Source organism: Agrilus planipennis, unplaced genomic scaffold (assembly GCF_000699045.2).
Source record: "Agrilus planipennis isolate EAB-ADULT unplaced genomic scaffold, Apla_2.0 scaffold344, whole genome shotgun sequence".
Lineage (NCBI taxonomy): Eukaryota > Metazoa > Arthropoda > Insecta > Coleoptera > Buprestidae > Agrilus > Agrilus planipennis.
In genome coordinates, this window is record NW_020439077.1 from 108,155 (window position 1) to 131,199 (window position 23,045).

The 23,045-nt window shown below is 30.9% G+C and overlaps 7 protein-coding genes and 1 long non-coding RNA gene across 16 annotated transcripts in view; 2 read left to right on the top strand and 6 right to left on the bottom strand.

Moving 5' to 3' along the window:
• LOC108742524 (spindle pole body component 110) overlaps positions 1-1,303 on the bottom strand; it is a 10,227-nt gene extending 8,924 nt beyond the window's left edge. For all 3 annotated transcript variants that reach the window (XM_025977300.1, XM_025977299.1, XM_025977298.1), the window contains exons 1-3: positions 1,216-1,303; positions 1,044-1,157; positions 952-980 (exon numbers count right to left, since the gene is read on the bottom strand). In XM_025977300.1, coding sequence (XP_025833085.1) covers positions 952-980; positions 1,044-1,157; positions 1,216-1,275 — 203 coding nt within the window. In that variant the 5' untranslated portion in view covers positions 1,276-1,303. The remainder of the gene's footprint in view (positions 1-951; positions 981-1,043; positions 1,158-1,215) is intronic.
• Positions 1,304-1,504: 201 nt separating this feature from the next.
• Positions 1,505-2,706, bottom strand: LOC112905254. The gene is made up of 3 exons (XM_025977302.1): positions 2,218-2,706; positions 1,908-2,066; positions 1,505-1,750 (listed from the first exon to the last, which is right to left on the bottom strand). Exons 1-3 carry the CDS (start codon positions 2,395-2,397, stop codon positions 1,505-1,507), a joined length of 585 nt encoding a protein of 194 aa, XP_025833087.1. The 5' UTR covers positions 2,398-2,706.
• Positions 2,707-3,279: 573 nt separating this feature from the next.
• On the bottom strand, positions 3,280-6,759 carry LOC108742540 (ras-related protein Rab-5B). Of its 5 annotated transcripts, XM_018477785.2 has the most exons (5): positions 6,358-6,543; positions 6,184-6,220; positions 5,435-5,681; positions 4,636-4,925; positions 3,280-4,046 (listed from the first exon to the last, which is right to left on the bottom strand). In XM_018477785.2, exons 3-5 carry the CDS (start codon positions 5,677-5,679, stop codon positions 3,934-3,936), a joined length of 648 nt encoding a protein of 215 aa, XP_018333287.1. In that variant the 5' UTR covers positions 5,680-5,681; positions 6,184-6,220; positions 6,358-6,543; the 3' UTR covers positions 3,280-3,933. The 5 variants fall into 5 exon arrangements, with proteins under 5 accessions (XP_018333287.1, XP_018333289.1, XP_018333290.1 ...); XM_018477787.2 differs by lacking the exons at positions 6,184-6,220; positions 6,358-6,543 and adding an exon at positions 6,670-6,759; XM_018477788.2 differs by lacking the exon at positions 6,184-6,220 and having other exon boundaries at positions 6,481-6,559.
• Positions 6,760-6,849: 90 nt separating this feature from the next.
• LOC108742538 (EF-hand domain-containing family member B-like) lies at positions 6,850-11,378 on the top strand. The gene is made up of 10 exons (XM_018477782.1): positions 6,850-6,937; positions 6,995-7,171; positions 7,230-7,425; positions 7,496-7,625; positions 7,913-8,095; positions 8,169-8,406; positions 8,544-8,736; positions 8,798-8,875; positions 10,580-10,752; positions 11,065-11,378. The coding sequence occupies exons 1-10, from the start codon at positions 6,887-6,889 to the stop codon at positions 11,296-11,298; spliced, it is 1,653 nt and encodes a 550-aa protein (XP_018333284.1). The 5' UTR covers positions 6,850-6,886; the 3' UTR covers positions 11,299-11,378.
• LOC108742537 (pre-mRNA-splicing factor CWC22 homolog) lies at positions 11,301-14,531 on the bottom strand. 2 transcript variants are annotated; one of them, XM_018477781.2, is made up of 7 exons: positions 14,444-14,531; positions 13,312-14,389; positions 13,008-13,229; positions 12,634-12,948; positions 12,218-12,551; positions 11,879-12,102; positions 11,301-11,793 (listed from the first exon to the last, which is right to left on the bottom strand). In XM_018477781.2, the coding sequence occupies exons 2-7, from the start codon at positions 14,357-14,359 to the stop codon at positions 11,393-11,395; spliced, it is 2,544 nt and encodes an 847-aa protein (XP_018333283.1). In that variant the 5' UTR covers positions 14,360-14,389; positions 14,444-14,531; the 3' UTR covers positions 11,301-11,392. The 2 variants fall into 2 exon arrangements, with proteins under 2 accessions (XP_018333283.1, XP_018333282.1); XM_018477780.2 differs by having other exon boundaries at positions 13,312-14,526.
• A 327-nt stretch (positions 14,532-14,858) lies between these two features.
• LOC108742542 lies at positions 14,859-15,408 on the bottom strand. Its single transcript, XR_001938693.1, has 3 exons — positions 15,267-15,408; positions 14,998-15,076; positions 14,859-14,940 (listed from the first exon to the last, which is right to left on the bottom strand). It is a non-coding gene; the product is annotated as an uncharacterized LOC108742542 (long non-coding RNA).
• A 169-nt stretch (positions 15,409-15,577) lies between these two features.
• Positions 15,578-18,122, top strand: LOC108742539 (cell division control protein 6 homolog). Its single transcript, XM_018477783.2, has 3 exons — positions 15,578-16,390; positions 16,476-16,642; positions 17,110-18,122. Exons 1-3 carry the CDS (start codon positions 15,869-15,871, stop codon positions 17,954-17,956), a joined length of 1,536 nt encoding a protein of 511 aa, XP_018333285.1. The 5' UTR covers positions 15,578-15,868; the 3' UTR covers positions 17,957-18,122.
• Positions 18,123-18,651: 529 nt separating this feature from the next.
• Positions 18,652-22,824, bottom strand: LOC108742526 (lymphoid-specific helicase-like). Of its 2 annotated transcripts, none has more exons than XM_018477770.1 (11): positions 22,672-22,824; positions 22,183-22,487; positions 22,009-22,100; positions 21,852-21,940; positions 21,377-21,783; positions 21,009-21,168; positions 20,734-20,946; positions 19,919-20,284; positions 19,543-19,779; positions 19,299-19,458; positions 18,652-19,242 (listed from the first exon to the last, which is right to left on the bottom strand). In XM_018477770.1, the coding sequence occupies exons 2-11, from the start codon at positions 22,458-22,460 to the stop codon at positions 19,037-19,039; spliced, it is 2,208 nt and encodes a 735-aa protein (XP_018333272.1). In that variant the 5' UTR covers positions 22,461-22,487; positions 22,672-22,824; the 3' UTR covers positions 18,652-19,036. The 2 variants fall into 2 exon arrangements, with proteins under 2 accessions (XP_018333272.1, XP_018333271.1); XM_018477769.1 differs by having other exon boundaries at positions 20,701-20,946; positions 22,672-22,822.
• Positions 22,825-23,045: the final 221 nt, after the last annotated feature.

Consider the following 23,045-nt stretch of genomic DNA (forward strand, 5'->3'; position numbering starts at 1 on the left):
AATCACAGGAATATATTAATAATATTAAGATTATATTAAAATTAAAGTAACTGTGAAAATAATCCTTTTCATAAAAAATATTTCTTTCCTTTGAAGGTATTTACACAGAAAATTGTTAATGATGATTGGAAAAGATAGTGCATATATTAAAGTAATCCAACAAATGTTATTTATCAAATTAATTCAAATAAATTAGTAAGATACCTCAGATTTAAGATGTTTAATGTCTTTCCTCATTTCTTTAATAATGTCATCCTTAAAAATCATTTGCTTATCAGCCTGTTTGCATTGCTCCTCCAACTGATGAATGTCTCGTCGAAGAGATAGTATAATCTCATGCTTGTCTGCCACTTCTGCTGTAAGAGCTGATCTCATGTCCTCCATAGCCTAATTACAAAGTAATTAATTTAACTATAAAAGTTATATATTTCAGGACTAGCAATTAACTAACCCTTTTTAATTCTTCAACTCCATTTGTATTTTTACTGCCAGTTTTTGTCCTTAAATCCTTTACAACAGAATCCAATTTTTTAATCCTCCTAAAAACATATACATATTCCTTATACTCTAATGCAGAGAATTTTTTGTAACTTACAGGTCCTTTTCTTGGATGTCCTTTTTCAGTTCCTCCAGCTGAAAATAATGGATTCATCTATAATACATTATTCACTTCACTGCTTTCATATTAGTCTAATGCTGGCCAAAACACTTCTTATTTAATTAAATGTGCATTTAAAAAATACTACCACAAAATACAGACACTTCAAAATTTAATCAAAAAATGACTAATTCAAAGTCTAAAAGACCTATTACTGAAATGTGAATATAAAATCTCTTAAGATAATAATTATAATTATTAAGCTTACTGATTGTTCCAATTCTTTAATTTTCTTCTCGTGTTCCTCCTTTTCTCTGTTAATTTTCTTAATTTCGGCTAAGCCTTTTTCGTATTTTTTCTGATACTCCTCGCACTGTTGGATCTAATAATTATTTAATAAAATACAGTAAACAGAACTAAAACGTGCGGTTTATATTTCACTTACTGCACATCCCAGTTCTTTCATTTTTTCTTCGCGCATTTCTTTTTCTTTAATGGCCTTTTCTAGTTCAATCAAACTAGTTTCGTATTTCTCCTTGATGGTCATATTGTCGCTTTTCTAAAGAGAAGGACATTTTGTGACATGATACAAGAGAGTATTAGGAGTAAATACTTACTAATTGCTTCAATTCTTCTTCAAAATCTTTTTTTGTTTGCTCTATGAACTCTTTTTTCATTTTCTCATATTCCTCCTAAAAATATTCTCTTTTAGAATAATNTCGTCTTCCTTGACCGCCGCCTCCAGGAGCACCGGCTTGTTCATTTTTAGGAAGTTTTTTCGCTACAACAAGAATATTTAATCAAACTGTTGTAAATTTAAGTTGTAAAATGATCTTTGCCTTTTTGATTGACTGATTGATATTGGATGCATTTATACAAAAATACATACTAAAACAAAATAAATAATTAAACTAAAAGACAAAGAGTAATTCTAAACAAAATCATATTTACAATAGCTCTTTGAGCATCAAATTTTAAGTCATCACTATTTACAAAGTAAAAATGGAAGCCCTCAGAAGACCAAACCCCATCGTTTTGAAACTGCTTAATTATTTTTACTAAGTTATGAATATCAGATTGAAGGTATATTACACTCTGATAAGTTTCACTTATATTATATCTGATATCTAAGTCTCTATATTTACTCATTACCTGTGTGAAAGAGAATAGTTAAAAACCAAAAGTAAAGACAAAAACCAAAAAATTAAAATAGCCACTGTTCTATAGATTACAAATAATTTTTTAAACCTAACAGTAATATTAAGTTGTTTCTTTTAAACAATTTATTAACAATAATTGCAACATTTACCTCAGTGCCAGTGTGGGAGTTCTTTTTTATTCTCTGTTCCAAAAGTCGTACACGTTCTGTAGCTTCACGTTCTAATTCTTGAATAGCTGATATAAGCATCTTACTTTGCTGAATAAGGTCTTTTATCCACATTTCTTGGAGTCTGTTTTTTGCCTGTAACTAAATTCAAATTCCCGCTTTAATATTCTCTATTTGCCAGGGACAGACAAAACAAAGCATGATAATCAAAACAAAACAAACATTGACATGTGTCATATTTTGTTATGGAAGACTACATGGCGATAAAATACATTAAGAGTTTTCAGCTTACTGCTTCGTAATCGCCGCCTCCTTCACGATCTAAAATACTCATTTTTTCTTCATACATTTTTTGCATTTCCACGATAATCGCCAAAGAGTCTTTTTCACCACATACATTTCCCTTGTCCACATATTGGCAACCAACTAAACTAAATTGTAATTCTGAGTTTGTTGATGTTAATAAATCCATTTCTAACGAAATCTTTTGTTAACGTGAATTTTAAATTTAAGTCAAAAACTATAAAATTGTTTTTGAAGGCAAAACCCTCAACATATTGACATTTTTACATAGCCTACCCTTACACCCCACTACAAATAATAAGTTCATGGCTAATACTACAACTTCAATAAACTGAGAATCCGTCAGCAGAATTTGTTTTACATGTTCTAAATTTAGAAACAGAATATTTCCATCTGCTTTTTTTTTGTTGTTTTTTCCCTTTAAATTGTTCACGTTTTTGTGTTTTTATGCCGAACGTGCCGAACTCCGATATAAAACATCTGCAACCACACAAGCTTATAAGTATGGGTACATAGTATAGGTACCTATCAATCACATTGTAAATATACTGATTATTATGATAAATTATCTGATAGTACTTTTTGCTGTTTTTTTTGTTTTTATTACAGACAAAATATATATAAATATTTGATGTATATGTATCTCAATTGAAATTAATAAATAATTACGTATATTTTTATATTCCGCAGATAGGAATATTTATTATCAAATTTATTAAACTTCAATTACTTATATGAAAATACAATCTTTCTTTTGTAATTATTTTCGAAAATAGAAATCTCTAAAAAGATCGTCGTAACACTGCCTCCGTAACAACGTGCAGTTTCAATACCTTTTCCTATTTAGGTAGATTAAAGCAACACAGTTGCTCGAATTTCAACCACTAGCAATACTAGCCTTTAGTGTTTGATAAGGTAATTAAGATTAAGATAAGTGAAAATAAATATACTGAATTTGATATAGCTTCTTTATTTAGAAATATCTATTTCTAAGCTACTGTTCCAAGTACGTATGTAATATTAATGTTTATATGCAGTAAAAACACTTCGATCTTAACACAATTTGTATCTTTTATTAAACCAATTTCCCGTCCTACTTCCAACATTTTTACAAGGTTTCGATCTTTACAATAAGATAAATAAATTTATTTACTTCTAAAATAATTAACAACAGTAAGTAGATCTTAAAGAGTAAGGAAAATGAAAAATGCTATATAATAATTAATATAAAATATTTAATCGTACTTCATATTTATTTATATATGTATATTTATATCGTATAGACACTAAAAAGTGGGTCATATTACTTTTTTTGTTGTTTTTGATACGTTAATCTACAAATGTGTACGACGACAATGTCTAGCCAATCCCAAGGAGAAAAAGAGATAATAATTACATAATTAATTATACTGCAACGTTTCCAAAAAACCTTTTTTCGTATCACACGGACTTTTTGCTTTTTGTTTATAAATAATTATTCTAACGTTTTCGGAGTGGAAACCAAATGCCTAAATCGGACAATAATTGTAGAACTTGTGATATTGAAAAATTAAAAATAGTACTTGTGATATTAGAGATAGTTCATAACTATGTTAAAGAGGGGCTCCATATTTTTTTTATTACACTTATATATCACTATAGCGTACACACGCAGTTCAGTGTCTTATAGACAAAAGGGTGTCAAACCCTTAGAATTAAAATGCCATCACTTGCAGCAATTTCCTGCTGCCTTTGGCCCCGTATCACCGTCGACCAATCGTCTTCCTTGACCGCCGCCTCCAGGAGCACCGGCTTGTTCATTTTTAGGAAGTTTTTTCGCTACAACAAGAATATTTAATCAAACTGTTGTAAATTTAAGTTGTAAAATGATCTTTGCCTTTTTGATTGACTGATTGATATTGGATGCATTTATACAAAAATACATACTAAAACAAAATAAATAATTAAACTAAAAGACAAAGAGTAATTCTAAACAAAATCATATTTACAATAGCAATTTTTAATTTCTCATATCAAATATAAACTGCATTTGAACATTTTACCAATTCTAAACACAGAAATATAGTTTTTGTCATATATTCAAAAAATTAAGAATATCTTAAATCATTCAATTACAAATACAAGAGCATATCAAAAATTTGATTTTCTTCTTCATAATTTTTGTTTCTTACCATTGTAATGAGGAATACGAGAACTAGAAAATTAAAACTCTACTGTAAATACAATTTTAATCAAATATTTACAAATTCTAATTGGTGAATAATTTAAAAAATAAATACTATTATCGCTGTATAAATAATATAAAAAACATGAAATCTTTCATATAACTCAAAAGTACACAGATAATCCAAATTTTTATTTTCACCTTCACGGGGGTTTGCATAAAAAGGACATATTTAATTCTTACCAATAGCAAGGAAAATATCATTAACATTCATCGCGGTCTTCGCAGAAGTCTCCATAAACAAGAGACCGTGTTCGTCCGCATAGGCGTGCGCCTCTTCGAATTCGACCATGCGTTTATTCGCCAGGTCCTGTTTATTCCCAGCTAGAGCAATCACTATATTGGGGCTTGCCTGTCTTTGCAATTCTTTAACCCAAGTCTTTGCCCGGCCGAACGTATCCTGATTCGTGATGTCATAAACGACTATGGCTGCCTGAGCACCTCTATAATACATGGGAGCTAAACTGTGGTACCTATAAAAAGCAATATAAGGTGAATTACCTGTATACTGGTAATACTAGTCAAGACAGTAAACTTCAGTAATAAATTGCTTATGGTTTGATTGTTTGGCACTTAAATTAAAAAGTTTCCTCTAAGTTAATTGAAAATAGTGAAAACTGGGAAGATAAAAATTATTAAAATAATTTTCCTTGCTCTGTTGTATTTACCATTCTGATGATTTTTACTACCAAAAATATTAATAAACAGCATGGAATTTATCAACACTTAACATATCACAGACAAATGAACTCTTATCACACTATATGATGAACAGCATTATCAAAAAGAATTAGTAATCAACTCCACATAATAAACATTGGCATTGAAACTCTTACTGTAATAGGACATAACATATACTTATTTTTGACAAAATTTTTTAAATAATTTAACATATTAACAATTCAAAGCTATAAATATTCAATGAATTGTATGATAATAAAAAGAATTTAATAATTTGTTTATAAATTAAAACCAAAAATACCTTTCTTGCCCAGCAGTGTCCCATATTTCAAATTTCACAGTTGTATCATCTAAACAAACGGTTTGAGTTAAAAATGCCGCTCCTATAGTACTTTCTTGGTATTCGTGAAACTGTCCTTTAACAAACCGCAACACTAAACTGGATTTTCCTACGGCAGATTCGCCCAACAGAACCAATTTAAATTGGCAAATTTTTCCTTGAGTTTGGCCATTTGGCCTCTGAGCTGTACCTGTTCTATTTGCCATTTCTGTAATAAGCCAACATTTAAAATATTAACATATTACATAAATGTAAGGATCACTAAAGATTTTCTGTTTAAAACTGTTAATTTAATTTAAAACTGCAATGCCCAATCAATAGTTCATATAATTACACTGAAACATCTATTAGGTAATTTTTAAAATGCCTAAACAAAAACTAGTACTTATTGGGGCAAACAATCACTATATTTTAAATTTAGTAGCATTAAAACAAGGAACCACATATCTTAGAAACGTTTATTAATTAAAAAAGCCAATTCAGATATTTATAATCAACACTTAAGGCACTTCCTTTCTTCTATCCATTATCTAATTAAGACACTCTTTAGATCTCCATAAGACACTATCATGTTACTTGACGATTACATACACTTACTTGAAAAAAATCAAACAAAAAAAGCAGAATAAAAATGCAAATACAAAGGGGGCGGCGTACCTCGTTACCACAGTGTAACCGTTGTTAGAAGATATTCAAGGGCACTAACATACCTGATCAATTAAGTTATTTTCATGAAAACATCGATAACTGTAACGAATGAACTTATAAAAAAACTGGAAAACTGGGTTTTTTAGGCTTATATTAAAGCAATATTTTAATAAATTTGGGTTCTATTAATCAGCTTATGACGCATTTGACAAGATTAATAACAAAGTCTAACCTACCTTTACACAAAAGATTACTGTTTAAACGATGGTGTAAACACTTTAAAAACCTATAACTTTTGCTAACATGCAAGAAACAATAAATAACTTATAAGAATAAGAAAATTATTTAACACTATTTACACAGTATTCGCTGCTCCGAAAGGTACGAATAAAATGACAGTAGTTGGGATAATTTGACACTGACAGCTTGGTTGATGAAAAAAATGTTGAGCTGTCCTATTAATTGAACGACTAAATTAAAATAGAAACAGGATTTTTCTTAACCTGTCATGTATATTAAGTATTTAAATGCACACAATTATGACTTACCTCAAAAAATTTATATAAATTTCACTTTCCGAAAGCCATAAAAATTAAAAACATTAAAGCACTCTAGCGGCCACATTTATCAAAATTGAAACTAGTAAAGGCAGCGGGAAATTGAAAAATTCATATTGACATCCTTTTGTAATATGTTATGTTGTTTTAAGTTTTTTGCGTTATTTTTCGATGTTTTTACTACTAAGAAACTAGTTGATTTTACGAAATGACCGCTAACGAGGGAAAATTTTCCGATACGGCCCCTGTCATATGTGCGGTAAAGTTTTATTAGTTTTTCATTAACTGCAATTTTTTGCCATTAAATCTTTTAAAGGCTGGAAAAGTTTTTGTGGATCCAGAAAATGTAGGAACTCGTATGAAAAATTATCCTCTTGATGATAAAATAAATGCTCTTAAGCATGACGCTACTATTTTTGAAGAACAAAGAACTCCTTTTATCTACAGGCAACCTCATCTTGAAAATACACGACATAAAGGAATCTATACAGAAGTATTGTTTTTATTTGTTATTTTTTTGTACCTTCTACTATCTTTTTTTTATTGGAAAGTCTCGGGCCATTTTAAGACCACCCCAAACTACAAGTTATCAATTATTTTTAAATGAACTCAGAGAATCTACGTACGATTCAACATGGAATAAGATAGTAGGGAAGCCGAGGGATCCATTTAAAGGAATTCCGTCAGGACTTCCTTCAAAAATGGACCCCGTACATAAAATTACTTTAGGGAAAGCTTCAGTGAAAGGTAATATGCTTTATGAAACGTCTATTGTTTTAGATCATATTAAGAAAGAATGTATTACTTTTTATTTTAGATGTACCCGCTGGAGTATTGGTAAATCCACCAAAAAGTCCAAGAACGGTGTGCTGCGAAAGTCACATCGGTCACGACTTGTACAAAAAAAGTCATGGTGATTATTACCCTGCTGAACAAATTGATAGAGGGTGAGAACATCGTGAATGTAACACGACAAAAACACTTAATTTTTCGATTCAATTATTACTGGACATTAGCCCATCACCAGGACGATCCCACTTATGATACGCGACTATTAAATGACCATTTATAGGAACATAACATGCAAACGTTAAGTTTCTTGGAATAATGGCCCCAACGCCTAATCCAGGATTCAATTGTACCTAACACCTATACTGAATGCATTATGTACATATATTTATTATAATAATTCTTTGGACAGGTTTTGAGGAATAAATTTTTATCATCTTTTTAGGTATAAACAGCCTGCCTATAATCCGGACAAACGATATGGTATCAAAACAACATACGATCCAAGAGGAATTTGGGTGAAATGTGCATCAACATGGTTTGATACCAAACCTGTCATACCCGTTCATACATCACAAGCTAAGGTTCGCGAACGCATGAAACCTCAACTTGGAAGATATATGGAACCGTAAGTGTTTCCCATTAATTAATTTCGTTTTTGTAATTTCCGTTTTCATCACGAATTTGTTATCCTCTTGAAGATGTGAAAATAATAAAAGTGTTCCACGAGGTTTTATGTATGGAAAACCGTGTAAAAGGGAACTATATGGAATGGAGGAACTTCTGAAAGATGCCGATCGTCCACCGTGTATTTTCAAAAGGGATTATCATGACTGGATAGAACACTTAAATCAAATACGAAGAAATGTTAAAAAAAGGAGCAATGAGTTTGGATTTGATCTGAGAAGTTTTAAAAATAGAATAGCTTATTATGATAAGGTAATAAATAATGTAGGCTGATCTCCGTACAACACATATGGTACGCTAAAATGGCGCAGGCTAGGGACCTTTTTCAATAGAATATATTTTATTTCAACAGATTATAATTAGGAAACCAATAACTGAAAAATTTTTAGGAAGCAACAGGTTGGACGAGTTTAGAATTCCTTTACGAAATGTGCAAGTGTTACAAAATAAATTTCGATCACAGCCTTTTTGAGCCATTAATGGAACTGTGCGGGGTACTCAAAAATGGTCGCATAAATTACGACACTTTCATAGATCTCATTGATATAAACAAAGCGGTTCCAGAACTTGTGAAAATTAATGGTATACTTTTACTTATAATTGAATAATTAAAGACTAAAAACATAATTAAATTTTATTTTAGATATTCCCAAAAAGAATCAGTATTACACCACAACATATCAAGCAATGCATTGCGACTTTTTGAAAACTGAACTTTCAGGTAAAGAATCCCCATTAGCAATAGCTGTAATGTAATAATCAAAGACCAATATCAGACCATAATAATAATGCACTCATAAGACCACAAAAAGATAAGAAAGACCAACAGCTAATACATGACTGATGAATGACTATCATAGGTGACTATTGATCATTTATTGACTAATAACCACAAACCACAATCATAACAACAATGGCGACAAAAGTCGAAGTAGAAAGGGCGAATGATAACTGCTTTACAAGTGCAAACATGCAAAATATGTGTGACAACAGTGAATTTAAAGAAAAATTTCAACAACAACTAGAAGATTTTTATGAATCTCAAGGTGGAAGTCAAAAAAGGCCGTGGACAAACGCACGAATCTTAGAGGTTATATTACTTCTTAAAACTGCTAAAACGGCAATGGAATGTGGGTTTCGGCGGACATCTAAGCAATATTATTGGTGTAGGAAATACGATTTAACGAGGATTGCCAATGAGGATTGCCTAATTTTAAAAAAAAATAATCCTGATGACCCTACTATTCCTGTGGTAGCTACAGAACAGTACTTTGATTTATTATTGGAAATCCATAAAGAAAGTGGCCACGGCGGTCGCGATAAAATGTTGTATTGTATAAAAAATAGATTCTACATACCAAAAAAAGCTGTTGAATTATTCGTATCCTTATGTCCCATTTGTGAAAGAAAACGTGGTTTACCAAGGAAATCATCAATAGCTACAAAACCAATAGTTTCAACAGACTTTAACATTATGGGCCAAATTGATTTAATCGATTTTCGGTCAACGGCAGACGGGGACTTTAAATGGTTGCTGAATTATCAAGACAACTCCACCAAATTTCTTCAACTTCGACCACTCCGAACCAAACAAGCATCTGAAGTTGCTTTAGAATTAGTGAAGATCTTTTTGACATTTGGTGCACCATTTGTTTTGCAGAGCAGCAGCGGTCATGAGTTTACAGCCAAAGTTATAGAAGAAGTTGTGAAAATGTGGCCAGAATGCAAAATTGTACAAGGGAGCTCTAGACATGCAGAGGCCCAAGCTAGTATGGAATGTAGTAATCTAGATGTGGAGAGTTTGGTCCACACTTGGATGCATGACAATAATTCAACAAATTGGTCTGTTGGATGTAATTTTGTCCAGTATCAAAAGAATGCTGCATATCATAGAATCACAGGAAAATCACCTTACCATGCTCTATTCGGATGTGATCCGAAAACTGGTTTACCAATTCTTTCAAATGACTGCAATGAAGAAACAGCAAATACAATGTTATTACAAGAAGAGACGACTGAAGAGTCTTTATTTGGTGGTCAAGAGTTTCAAAGATGTTGTTGCAAGCCCACAGAAAATCAGTGTCGCACAAACAGATGTACCTGTTTCAAGAAGAAAATTTCTTGTGGACCAAACTGCCACTCCAGTTTGATATGTATTAACAAACAATTTAATAAGTGCAGTGATAGTCCGCCTACATGTTAGTCGTTTTTTCGAATATCGCCGTTTCATAAAGCAGATACATGTTTTCCATTGCGGCTGACTCTAAATTCGGACTATAACATAAACATTACACCCTAAATGGTGCTAAAAATGATTACTTATATTGTAAATGAATTGACTTTGAAACCATAATTCATTAATATGTTCTAAGAATCACTCTTTGTTAATGCCTGTTTTTGTTATATGTATATTAATATTATACAGATAAGCCACCTGCTGGTCTACCAAGCGTTCGTTTTGATCGTCCCGAAGGCGTAGTCAAAGCCTGCCAATGTAAAGCAGATTTAGAAAATTTAGGAGATGAAATGTCTGCAGCATCCTTGTTGAATCCCAGTGTATACACTAATTCTGGTCTCTCACACAGAGATCTCCTCACTGTAAGTGGTATAATCACAATTAAATTATTTATTTTTTTTTTAACAACTATAACAAAAATGTTCTAAATGAACACCAAAAAAATGCCTAGTTGCCTTACGCGGTAGAGGCTGAGTAAAAATGAAATATCTTTAACTTATTCGTTTGACAATACTTGTAAATCCTATCAATTACATTAACGATTACGTTTTAATTATAATTGAATAAGTTAAAGGTGTTTGCTAAGGTGTGCATAAGTTGATTAATATACCAATGGCTAATATTCGGTTTTAAGTTTAACACTTAACATCCTAACAAGTATCTGTACATTTTAGCCAATTAAACCGGAGAAAATGAAATTACTTTTCGAAAATCTTGGATACAAATTTCCTGACGATTCGTTTCAAAAAATATGGCAAAAGGGGGTTGAACGTGATGGAACTGGTTTAGTATGTATCGACACTTTTCTGGAACTATTGAAAAAATGCCTTCCTTCTCCAATTCTTGTTGAAGAAAATCCAGAAAAAGATTGTAGTACTTTTGTTCCAAAAGAAAAAATAACACTGTGAACTATTCTAGAAAAAAATGTCATATATTTACAAATGCTTTAGATACTACAAGCCTGATAAATATATATATGTAATTTTTATGTTAAAATTATATTCATCTCCTCCTATTCCTATTATCTCTCGAACTCATTCTGTCTTCTCGTTTATAATCACGATTCCTGGAACTTTCTTTGAGTTTTTGTCTGTCTCGCGATTTTGATCTTTTAGTTCTCGTATTTTCGTACATTTCTCTTTCTTTTCGCAGCCTTTCCACATTAACCTCGTGTCTGTCTTTGTCTTTCTGGTGTTTGTCTTGTGCTGCATCTTTCCGTGGATCCTTTTTTGAAGATTTTTTTCTGTTCTCGTCAGAACTATCTCTCTGTTTTTTCTTAGTTTCAGAGGTATTTCTCTCAGTATTTTTCTTTTTCTCGCCTTTAACTCGATTTTTTTCTTTTTGTTTCTTTTTCTTTTCACTTTCACCATCTGAAGAAGATTCCGTTGAAGAATCGGAGGAATCTATAAAAAGATGATAGTGAGAAAAACCTCAAAATAGTAGAAGATTATGTTAGTGTTATTTATTTATTTAAAATTTAATAAGTACCAGAACTAGAACTTGCACTACTTGAATTACTGGATTCGTCTGAATCGGATGAACTGGACTGTTGAACTAAATTCATCGTTGGATTCTTTGGCATTGCCTTTAAGTGCTCCCTTAAACCATCTGTCAGTCCACCTAAACCGATCGATGTGAAAAAATTAATGGCAAATCTTGTGTTTTTGGGATTATCCCTCGGGAAAAGACCTGCAAAATGTTCCTGAAGTGTCCTATAACAATAGTTTCTTCATTAATTACTTAAGTTTGTTTATTAATGTTTACAATTTCTAACAAAAATCTTACTACAGCATTATTAGTACAAAGTACAAAACCACAACCACTTACTCATCTTTCAGTCTAGCATTCAACTTCCCAAGGCCCATGTACTCTGCAAGTTCCTGGAATAATATTTTAATAAAAATCCTACTAGAACTTGTTGTGTCTTCTTCATTAAGTTTTATTGCTTCTAAAACTTCCCAACCAATTGCGTCTGTGAAAAGCAGATGAGCAAAAAACTTGCTAACGTTTCTGAGTCTGTTAGTATCTAATCTGTGTGTTGTTGCATAGGTGTCTCTAAATATCTGTTCAAATGGAGTCACATATATTTTGTTTATCTGGCAAAATCGTTGAGCCAACAAACCATAAAATTTTTCGTAGGTTCTTTGTTCAGCACAACAATCTACAAAAAAAAAAATAAAAAATATAAATTAATCATAAAATCTTAAAATCCAATTTCAATATAATTAAAAAAGATTTCATACCTAAAAACATATGACACAATTCAATCTCTTGTCCAGGTTTTAACTCCATTTTCATCAGCTTGTGAGCACATTCCTCAAAGTCCAAACTTGACTGAATTGTAAGATAAATTGTTCTTCTAAGTGTTACCAAATTTGTTTCAGTGTTATCAATTATTAGGCCTTGATCTTTGACTTCTTCCTCTTCTTCGTCCTCATCTTCATCAGATCCTTCAGATCCAGATTCACTACCACTTGAATCGGTATCAAGTATTTCTTTACTTAGAGTCTTATATTTTCCTTCATTTTCTTCATATTTTTCATCAAATTTAAAGACATCTGTTGAAAATGTTCATATTAAATACATCAACTGTAATATACATTAATTGAAAACTTACTCAAAACATCTTCCCCATTTTTAGTTTCCACATCATCAAGAGTTATTAAGTGAGTAAATTGATCTTCTTCTTCTACCAAATCTAATTCTTCGATTATAGCAGCATGATCTTTAAATCCATCCTTACGTATTTGAAACATCACCTCAATCATATACTGAATACGCTTTTCTAATTTTCCTTCATGAAGAATATTTCTTAACATTTCAAAAATGGCATTTATACCTGTAAAATATTGTGTTTACATGAAAAATTATAAATAGTGAAATGTAAGTTACAACAATAAAACAATTGTATATTGCATTACCTTTACTAGATACTTCTGTTAATTTCTGCCCACATTCTTTTAAAAATGAAATGGCAACTTCAACTGAATCATCTGTTGGTGATTCTACAAGGAGCGTTAATATTTCCAGTGCTAAAATTTCATGTGCCACTCGTTGATTTACCAAATGAGCAATAAAAGAAGATGCTGTTATGCAAGTATTTTTATTATTTTGCTTGAACCCCCTTTTAAATTGCAGCACCAACCTTTTTAGGAGTAATTCTCCAATATTTGGAAATTTAGAATTTATAACAGCCACTAGAGCAGCGTACACATGAGTAAAAGTAGGAGAAGCAGCTTGTGCCTGTATAAGAGATTTACTTAGTAACCCACGTCCTCTGACAATATTTTCATGAAGTAGTTCCCGTGCAATTATTCCTATATTTGATGTATTCACTTTATTTATATAACCATGAATAGATTTCTTAAGAGCTTCCCAAGCTATTCTTTGATAAGCAGCAGAAGACTTATCTGTTATTTCTGCTTGCATCATACGAAGTTTAGCTGGTGGAATATAAGCACCACCAGTTTTAGATGTTAGCAAATCTACAGTTTTTCTTTGTCTCGCAGTTATTTCCTGCTTATCAACTTCTTTTCTGGCATGAGCTTCTGTTCTGCTTTTATTTTCTTCCTTATCTTGTCCTCCATCATAATATCTGGAGCCAACAATAGCATCATCTTTTTTTGGGTATTTGTTCCAATATTGATCATTGTTCTCTTTAAAACTATTATCATCGTTTCCATAATACCGAGGATATTCAATTTCTTCAGCTGGTTTGTCTAAATCTACATACTTCCTTTTTTCTCTTCTACCCCAACTGCTGGTTCTTTCTTTAGATAATGATCTGGAATAGCTGCGCTCACGTTTTGAACGTTTTTTACGATCTGGAGACCTGTCACGTCTACCTTTTTTAGAGGAAGATGATTCTTTATCATCTTTATACTTTTTTCGTTTTCTTTCTGGAGAATTACCACTCTTTCTACTTTTCACCGATTTTTCTTTATCTGAACAACTTGAATCTCGGGACATATTCACAGCTGAAGATAAATTACAGGAATCCTGGTAAATAATTTAAAAATTACATTAAGGAAAAACACGGATAACACTGCTAACTTATAATAATTATTTTAAATTGTTTATAATGCGTTACAACCACTAGTAATGACTTTTACAGGTTATGTATCTTGTTTTTCTTCTACACCATTGATTAAATATTCTAAAGTAGTGTCTAAACAAGAGATGCGCCGAGATATATAATTATTCTATGTGAATTTGTGTTAATTAATAGAGCAATTTTAAACGATTTATCCAATTAATTTGTAATCATTATCAGGACATATTGTCATACCGTGTTCACAATTATTATGAACACTAACAAAAAAGATGGAAATTTGACAAAGACCAACAGCTCTAATTCTAAAATTTTCTGATTTTTAAGATGCAGAACTAAGAACTGAATAGATATAATGCACATTAACGCATTTAATTGTAAGCATACAAATAATAAATCACAATAAAACACAATAAATACTTTATGAAACTTTATTGTTAAACACAAATGACTTTGTATTACTTAAAAATAATGTACGAGTTCTCCAAAGTGGATGAATCTGGAAGGAAAGTGTTGTTTTTAAAATAAGAATATAATATTCACTCAAACTACATACCTGTTGGAAATGTCTACTTGGACCTCGCACGCATCTTCCTTCGCTTACGTTTTAGCCTTCGCATACGCTTCTTCCTCCACTGCAAATAGATAAATTTTTAATAATCTAATTTAATCACTTTTACTTCCAAATATTAGTTTACAAAATTTACTTTATAGTCAACTATATCTCGTGCAATAAATTGTAATAACGTACATTATACTTTATGGTTAGAAACGATTTTTTTAATAATCACGGAAATTAAAAATAAAAATATTAGAGACACATACCTTTGCCCTCATTGCAATAAATGCGAGTTCTTCTTTAAAGGCTCGATGGGTCTTTAGTACTTAAATTTTTATTGGAATCAATATCAACGTACCTCCACAACATTTGTTTATGAAATGAAAGGACAACTGACGTATTCTGTATTCTGCCAACTGTCAATTTTCACATCCCGTAAAAAATCATAGAATAGAATAGAAAAGTATGAATCTAGAATTTAAATTTATAATATTTTTTTCGCAATTTTTTTCCTGTTGTTATCAAATCTGTTAAATTAATTAAAAACGTGTTACCCAGGTCGTCTTTTGACTAAAAACCCGGATTCAGTAAAAATTAATGATCATAGATATGGGATCTATGGGGAAAGACCAAAGAACATACCAAAGACGTTAAAAACTATCCAGGAAATTGGCGCGAAAATAAATGCAAAATACTACATTAATGTTGACATTTTGGTTATGAAGAGCAACAAATAGCAGTAATAAAAGAATTTTACAGAGTTGGATAAAAGTAGAATGAAAAGTTAATACACGAATGTTAATGTAGAAATTAGATCGAATATAAATAGTGTCGTGTAGTGCTACTTGTATTTTGAAGTAAATAAAAAATGACGAAGAATTCTTTGGAGCAATTAAAAAAAACCAAAAACTCCTATGCTACTCGTTCGAAACTTTCAGAAAACATGTCGAATAAAATTACAGAGAAAAATTCTGGTTTAAAAAACCCTAAAATTTCCTTAACACCAAGAAAAACGAAATCTCCTACTTCAGTAAAGGAGTTGCAAAAATGTAGCCCTTCAACTCCCCCTAAACAAATGAAAGAAGAAAATGATGAAAACAATAGTACAGGTCAATTAACACCTTCTTCACTTCTGAGAAAATTAGATATCAATGGTGTTAAAAATAATAATCTTCAGCCAAAAGAGTTATTCTCTAGCAAATTCAAAAGTGCACGAAAAGCATTGCATGGTACACAGCCAGCTCAACTGTGGGAAAGAGAAAAGGAAATTGAGGAACTTAGAAAATTTATTTGTGATTGTTTAAATAATAATAAGTCAGGTACATTATATATAAGTGGTCCCCCAGGAACTGGAAAAACTGCTGCTTTATCGCAAATATTAAAGGAAAAGGTACATACATACATAGATATATATATTTTAGTCCAGTAACTACTAACTTTTTTAAATTAGTTTTAACAATTTACTCTTCTTCCAGTTTTTGCTACAAATTAAAACCATTTACATTAATTGCACTGCAATTAAATCCCCATCTTATGTATATTCAAGAATAATTGAAGAACTTAACATAAAAACATCTAGAAAGACTGAAAAAGAGAATATTTGTGCTATTGAAAAATACCTTTCAAAGGACCACAAAATGATGTAAGTGTCCCATCTAAAACCTGTTAGTTTGTACTATATTTAATGTGCCTTTTTCTAGTCAGTTGCAAGATTAATCTGCTTGATTTAAATTAACAAGTAAAATAAAATATAGTTTTATTAAATGCAAATTATAACTAGTTATTACTTATCTCAGGTAATAGGGTTTCAGTAGACTTTTTTCCTTTTTATGTATTAACAAACAATTTAATAAGTGCAGTGATAGTCCGCCTACATGTTAGTCGTTTTTTCGAATATCGCCGTTTCATAAAGCAGATACATGTTTTCCATTGCGGCTGACTCTAAATTCGGACTATAACATAAACATTACACCCTAAATGGTGCTAAAAATGATTACTTATATTGTAAATGAATTGACTTTGAAACCATAATTCATTAATATGTTCTAAGAATCACTCTTTGTTAATGCCTGTTTTTGTNAGTTATATTTTTATTATTTTTTTTTTCAGTATGCTTGTGCTAGATGAATTAGATCAGCTGGATAGCAAAAAGCAATCTGTTTTGTATACAATATTTGAATGGCCATCTCGTCCCAATTCAAAATTAATTTTGATTGGTATTGCAAATGCTCTTGATCTCACTGATCGCATTCTTCCCAGATTGCAGGCTCGTTGCGAACTTAAACCGAAATTGATGCATTTTGCATCATATTCAAAAGAACAAATCATTCATATTATAATGGAAAGACTGAAGGAAGCTGGAGTTTCTGATGTTCTAGCAACACCTGCAGTACATTTGTTGGCAGGAAAAGTTGCTGCAATTTCGGGAGATGTAAGACGTGCTTTAGATATCAGTAGACGGGTAATAGAAATAGCCGAACGAAAAAATCAAAACATTTTACGATCTTTGGAAAATTTTAACAATGAAGTTACTGAAAAAGTATCTCAAACAGTAGAAGTAAAAGAAGTTGTAGACGTTTTGAATAATGTTTATGGTACTTCCCAGAATTTAAACGACGACTGCGATAGTTTTCCGCTACAACAAAAAATTGTTGTGTGCGCTCTATTGCTGATGCTTAAGAAAGCTAAAAATAAGGATATTACAATGGGGAAGCTGCATGAAGTATACAGTCGCGTTTGCGAAAAGCGCAACTTGTATGCAGTCGATCAAGCCGAATTCGTGGGATTGTGTTCACTTATTGAAACAAAAGGAGTTATTCGCGTAGCTGGTAAAAAAGAACCAAGACTTCATAAAGTAACTTTAGAATGGGACGAAGAGGAAGTTGTTTTAGCTTTGCGTGATAAAGAATTAATGTCTAGTATTTTACAAGATACAACATGTCTTGGGCGACTATAGATTTTTATGTTTAATGTCTTTTATTTATGCTGACAATTTTAATGAACTTTTAAGGCGTATAAATGTGATTGTCTAGTTATATAAGTTTGACTAGGTCTTTTAAGATGTATCTACATTTGTGTCAATCGTTTTTATCTTTGTAAAAAGTAATAGTAAGAGTTGTATGTAACATTCCAATTACAATACAGAATTTATTCTTACTTGTATGTGTATGTTTTTACTAAAAACAAACTTAGAAGATTTTATCAAAACTTTCGTATACTTAGTATTTCTGTTCGGGTAGTGAATCGCCATCTAGTGGGTGTTTGCTGCTACTGAAGTACATAAGGGGGAAGACAAGGCAAAGACAAATAAAGAGATTAACTTGGTTAACTGAATCGACACTTCGTGAGTGTTGTCTTTTCCCAATGTAACTTTATGATCCTCAGGTTATGGTTGAGAAAGTGGGATCGTGTTTATTTCTTTAACCAAATCTATCTATAATATCTAGACAAAGTGATAAATTTATCACATTATGAACTCATTTAGTCATTATACATAATATCCAGCTATTAGCCAGTCTCTATGTAATCACATTAAGATTAAGCCAAAACATTAATCATTCAAAGTTATATATAACAGAATATTATTAAAATAAGCAATGGAAAAAAACTTTTATTATAAAAATGTAGAAAATGACAAACACAAACTAACATACTAATTATTAATACGTAGGAAAAGACATCTTTTGTTTGACTACCATTCTAACTTTCTGTAACAGCAAAACGTTAATTTTAAACTTACATAAGTTATACACAAAATGTTTTTCGTATATAGTGTTCATTATAATAAATAAGAAAAACAGACAAGGTAAAAACAAGGTACGAACATGTTACATACTACTTACTAAAACGTTTAGTTTGGTTAACAAAAGATTGACTTTTGCAGCATCAAATAAATACAACATTAAGACTGACATGTCACTACACCAAAATACAGATTAAATTAAAGGAGTTAACAACGTCCTGAGGTTTTTACTAGACTAACAAATAAGTATTATATAATATCACAACTTGAAGCACTGGAAGAGCGTGTGTTTTATTACAATAATTCTTTTAATTGCATAGCTTCGAGTTCTTTGTATAAGTCGCTTCTGTCCAGTAACTTTTCAAGTTCTTCGTCACTAAATACGTAACCATTCGAATGTATTTTCTGTGAGTAATCGCTCAAATTTAATAGTCTCTGTAACTCTTCCAAATCCAGCTCAGCTCTTGCTTTGTCATCGCCTTTTAATGATTTGAATTTTCCTTGAAAATTTTTAATGGTTTCATTAAGACGATAAAAATGATGAAGTTTTACCTACCATCTTGCATCACAATTTTTTCTAAGCGTCGTTTCAAATTTCCACAGTGAATAATTTGCTCATCGATAGTATTTTTTGTTACTAATGAGTAAACAACAACAGGTTTTTTTTGACCGATTCGGTGACATCTATCTTGTGCTTGAATGTCAGCTTGGGGATTCTAAACAAATATTGGAAAATTAGCAGTTATTCTGAATGTTATTACAAAAAAGTAGCATCATAAAGATAGCGTTAAAAAACCAACCCAATCTCTATCATAAAGAATAACCGTGTCGGCTGCTGTTAAATTCAAACCCAAACCTCCTGCTCGAGTTGATATTAGAAAAACAAAAGTTTCAGGATCCTTATTGAACATTTCAATATTCTCCTGGCGTTGGGACAATTTTTGTTGGCCGTCCAATCTACAGTACTTATAATCTCTCATTATAAGATAATCTTCAATAATGTCCAACTGCATAACTAAAGTACTGAATATCAAAACCTGAAAAGGAAATTTTAATAATTCACCATGTTTCAGTTTTCATTTAACTTTCAGTCAATGACAACATGTGATTAAATAATAATTTTTCTTGAAGATGTGAATATACTTTGTACCAAAAAAGTTATAAATGCATGAATACCTTATGATTCTTTTTTTTAAGTTTAGCAAGCATAGCATCTAGGACGAGCATTTTGCCACTCTGGGTAACTATATCTTCATTGACTAGCAGCTTTTTTTCCTTACTGGTTGGGTCCAAGGGGAAATGAACGAGAAAAGGATGGTCGACGACTTTTTTAAACATCATCATGTTGTTTTGGAGGGTAATTCTGTAGATAAAATGGACCCTTTCACGGTTGAGATTTTTCTTCAATAACGCTTCCTCCTCTTTTATAAACTCCTCGTAAAAAAGGTCTTCCACATCATTCTCAGTTTTTTCAACATAACTCGTTTTTTTTAATACACAGGCACGTTTTCTTTTTGGTTCATCATCAACTACTTCATTATCCTAACAAAAATTAACAAACTGTTAGTAAAAAGTTCGTCAAGTAATTATAAAATACATAAGTTTAAGTAAGCCCCTATTAAATGCATAAAAATGTTTCCTAATAGAATTTAAAAACTGAAAAAATGTGGAAAACGTATATAGTAGATTCTCGATAGTGTGAACCAAAAGCAATAGCTGTTCACATTATCGAATTGTTCTTGCTAAGGAATATTATACTTAACATATAATAATAAACTTTTTTATTAACAAAGAAAACACAAATACATGCTCTTTAAAAGATAGAAACAAATAAAACATACAAATTAACACTGTCAAGTGTCTGCTCTATACCATCCCCCATTCGATTTTAAAGCATGATTACAAAGTAAAGATAAAGAAGACAATTCAAGAGATATCATGCAAACAAAATGACTTACACAGTTTAAAACTTCATCGTTCCCGTTACTCACTTGTCCCCGCAATTTTGCAATATTCTTTTGTATAATGTAAGTGTAAAGATCTCTTTGAAGTTCTGTTAAGGGGCAGTATACCAAAACTTCTTTTTTAGGAACCAGATCTGTCATTACGTCGCTTTTTAATCTACGCAACATAAACGGGGCCAACACCTTATGAATTGTCGAAATGACGTTGTTTTTCTCTTCTTCTTGCACTATTTTACCATTCTATAAACAATTTAAGCAAAAATACATGTCAATATCTTTATTATAACAAATTAAAAACTTACGTCCACGTCTTCTAACATCAAGAGCGAAGCAAAAGTATCCATATCGGTAAAAATATGAGGCAAAAGAAAATTTAAAAGGGCCCATAATTCTATTAAACTATTCTGCAAAGGAGTCCCGGTCAATAATAATTTGTTAACTGTTGTTAAGCAACGTAACTCCCTAAAAATAAAAAATATTCTTTAAAGAAAAGTACATAATAGTGTGTGTTATATACATATAAACCCGAATGTACTTTCTGTATTAGATTAAAAAATGGCACTGTTGTGCAAAAATGCGTGATGTGTATTTTTTAGAGATTCTTAGTTGATGTGAATTGTTTATTAGAGTACTCCTCATCATTCATTCTTAATAAATATTTAAAACTCACTGGGATAATTTTGAGTTGGCGTTTTTAAGGCGATGTCCTTCATCCACAATTACATATTGCCATTTAAGGCTTCTGAAGAAATTTCCTACTAAAAAAGGCACGCTATAGGTCGTAACAACCACTGGTTGAACAGGTTTTCCTTCTAACTTATATTCCCTTTGCAAAATATTTCTGATTTGATCATTTCTTTCATAAACATTGCCATGTAGTAACACCACAGGAATCTTAGGAGCAAACCTTTTAAACTCTGAAATCCAGTTAGGAATAGTTGATAGAGGAGCTACTATTAAAAAAGGACCTTTTATTTCTCTTTGAATTAAATAGCAAATTAGTGCAATAACTTGAACAGTTTTCCCCAAACCCATCTCATCTGCTAATATACCATTTACACCATTTTCAAATAAGACCTACAATTAAAATATTCTATGTAACACAGGTCATTAATTTCAAATCATATATTTCAGTTTACACTTACAATCATCCATGTCAATCCTTCAATTTGATATTGTCTTAATGTGCCACCTTCAAAATATTTTATCTGTTTGGTAACATCAATTGTATTATCTACAAAATATGCATATATAAGATTCTTATAATTAATACATATAATTTTTCAGCAAAATTTTTAGTACCTTTAGTGTTTTTTTCTTTCTTGTTGGAATGCAATACGGTATTATTATCCATCCAGTCTTCCACTTTAATTTCTTGTAAGGGTTTCTTTCTTCTAATGGATTGAAATTATAATTAAAGAAAAAGCAGTATTAATAATAAAGGATCAATATTATAAGAAATATAGCTAAACATACTTTGTTTTTGGATCTATATTGTATTTCTGAAGTTTCTCTTGGAAAAAGTTAGAATATTTCACACTTTTAGAGAGGAGGTACTTCATACTCTTAATTGCTTGTTCTTTTCTTAATTTCTCGCCTTCTTCTTGTAGTTTTTTCTTTCGTAATCTAATGAGTTCTTTTTCTTTTACAATTGTCTTTTCTTCTAATTCGTTTTCAGTAAGTGGTGGTCCCTTTGTGTTATAAAAGTCTTGGTATTCATTATTTGTACCATTGTTACTGTTGAAAATTTCCATAACTGAATATATACTTTTTTCAATAAACTGAAAATTTTAAAATAGAGAAAATAAATAAAAGAATGCATGGTCTTAGAAAAAAATAAGAAGTAACTAGAAATAGAATGTTGTCATAATGATTTATAGCAAATTATATGACAGTATTACAATTTAGTAAAATTCGTTTGTATTTTAACCAATGTAAAAGCAAAATAAAGGCATTTCATATTACCTGTAATAATGGGGGTGCTTCTTGTCAACTAATGGAAAATAAGACAGGAAAAAACGTCTCCAAATGTTAGTCAAAAATCGTTAAACTTTGTACAATGCAATTTTTGTTGCCAAGTGACCGGTAATAAAAATCATACTTGTTTTTGGTTATTGAAAACGACTTCCCGCCAAACATTTCACGTTAACTGTAATTTTTAAGGGTTCAGTGAAGATTTACTTTTCTAGTAGTTAAAAGGTGTCACCACCATGCAAATAATTTAATAAAATCTGAAATTTCAAATTAATGTAAAACTTACTTTACCTTTAAATAACAGATAATTAGGAATTACTAATACAATTAAATATACGATGAGATTTTTTTAATAAGTGATGCTA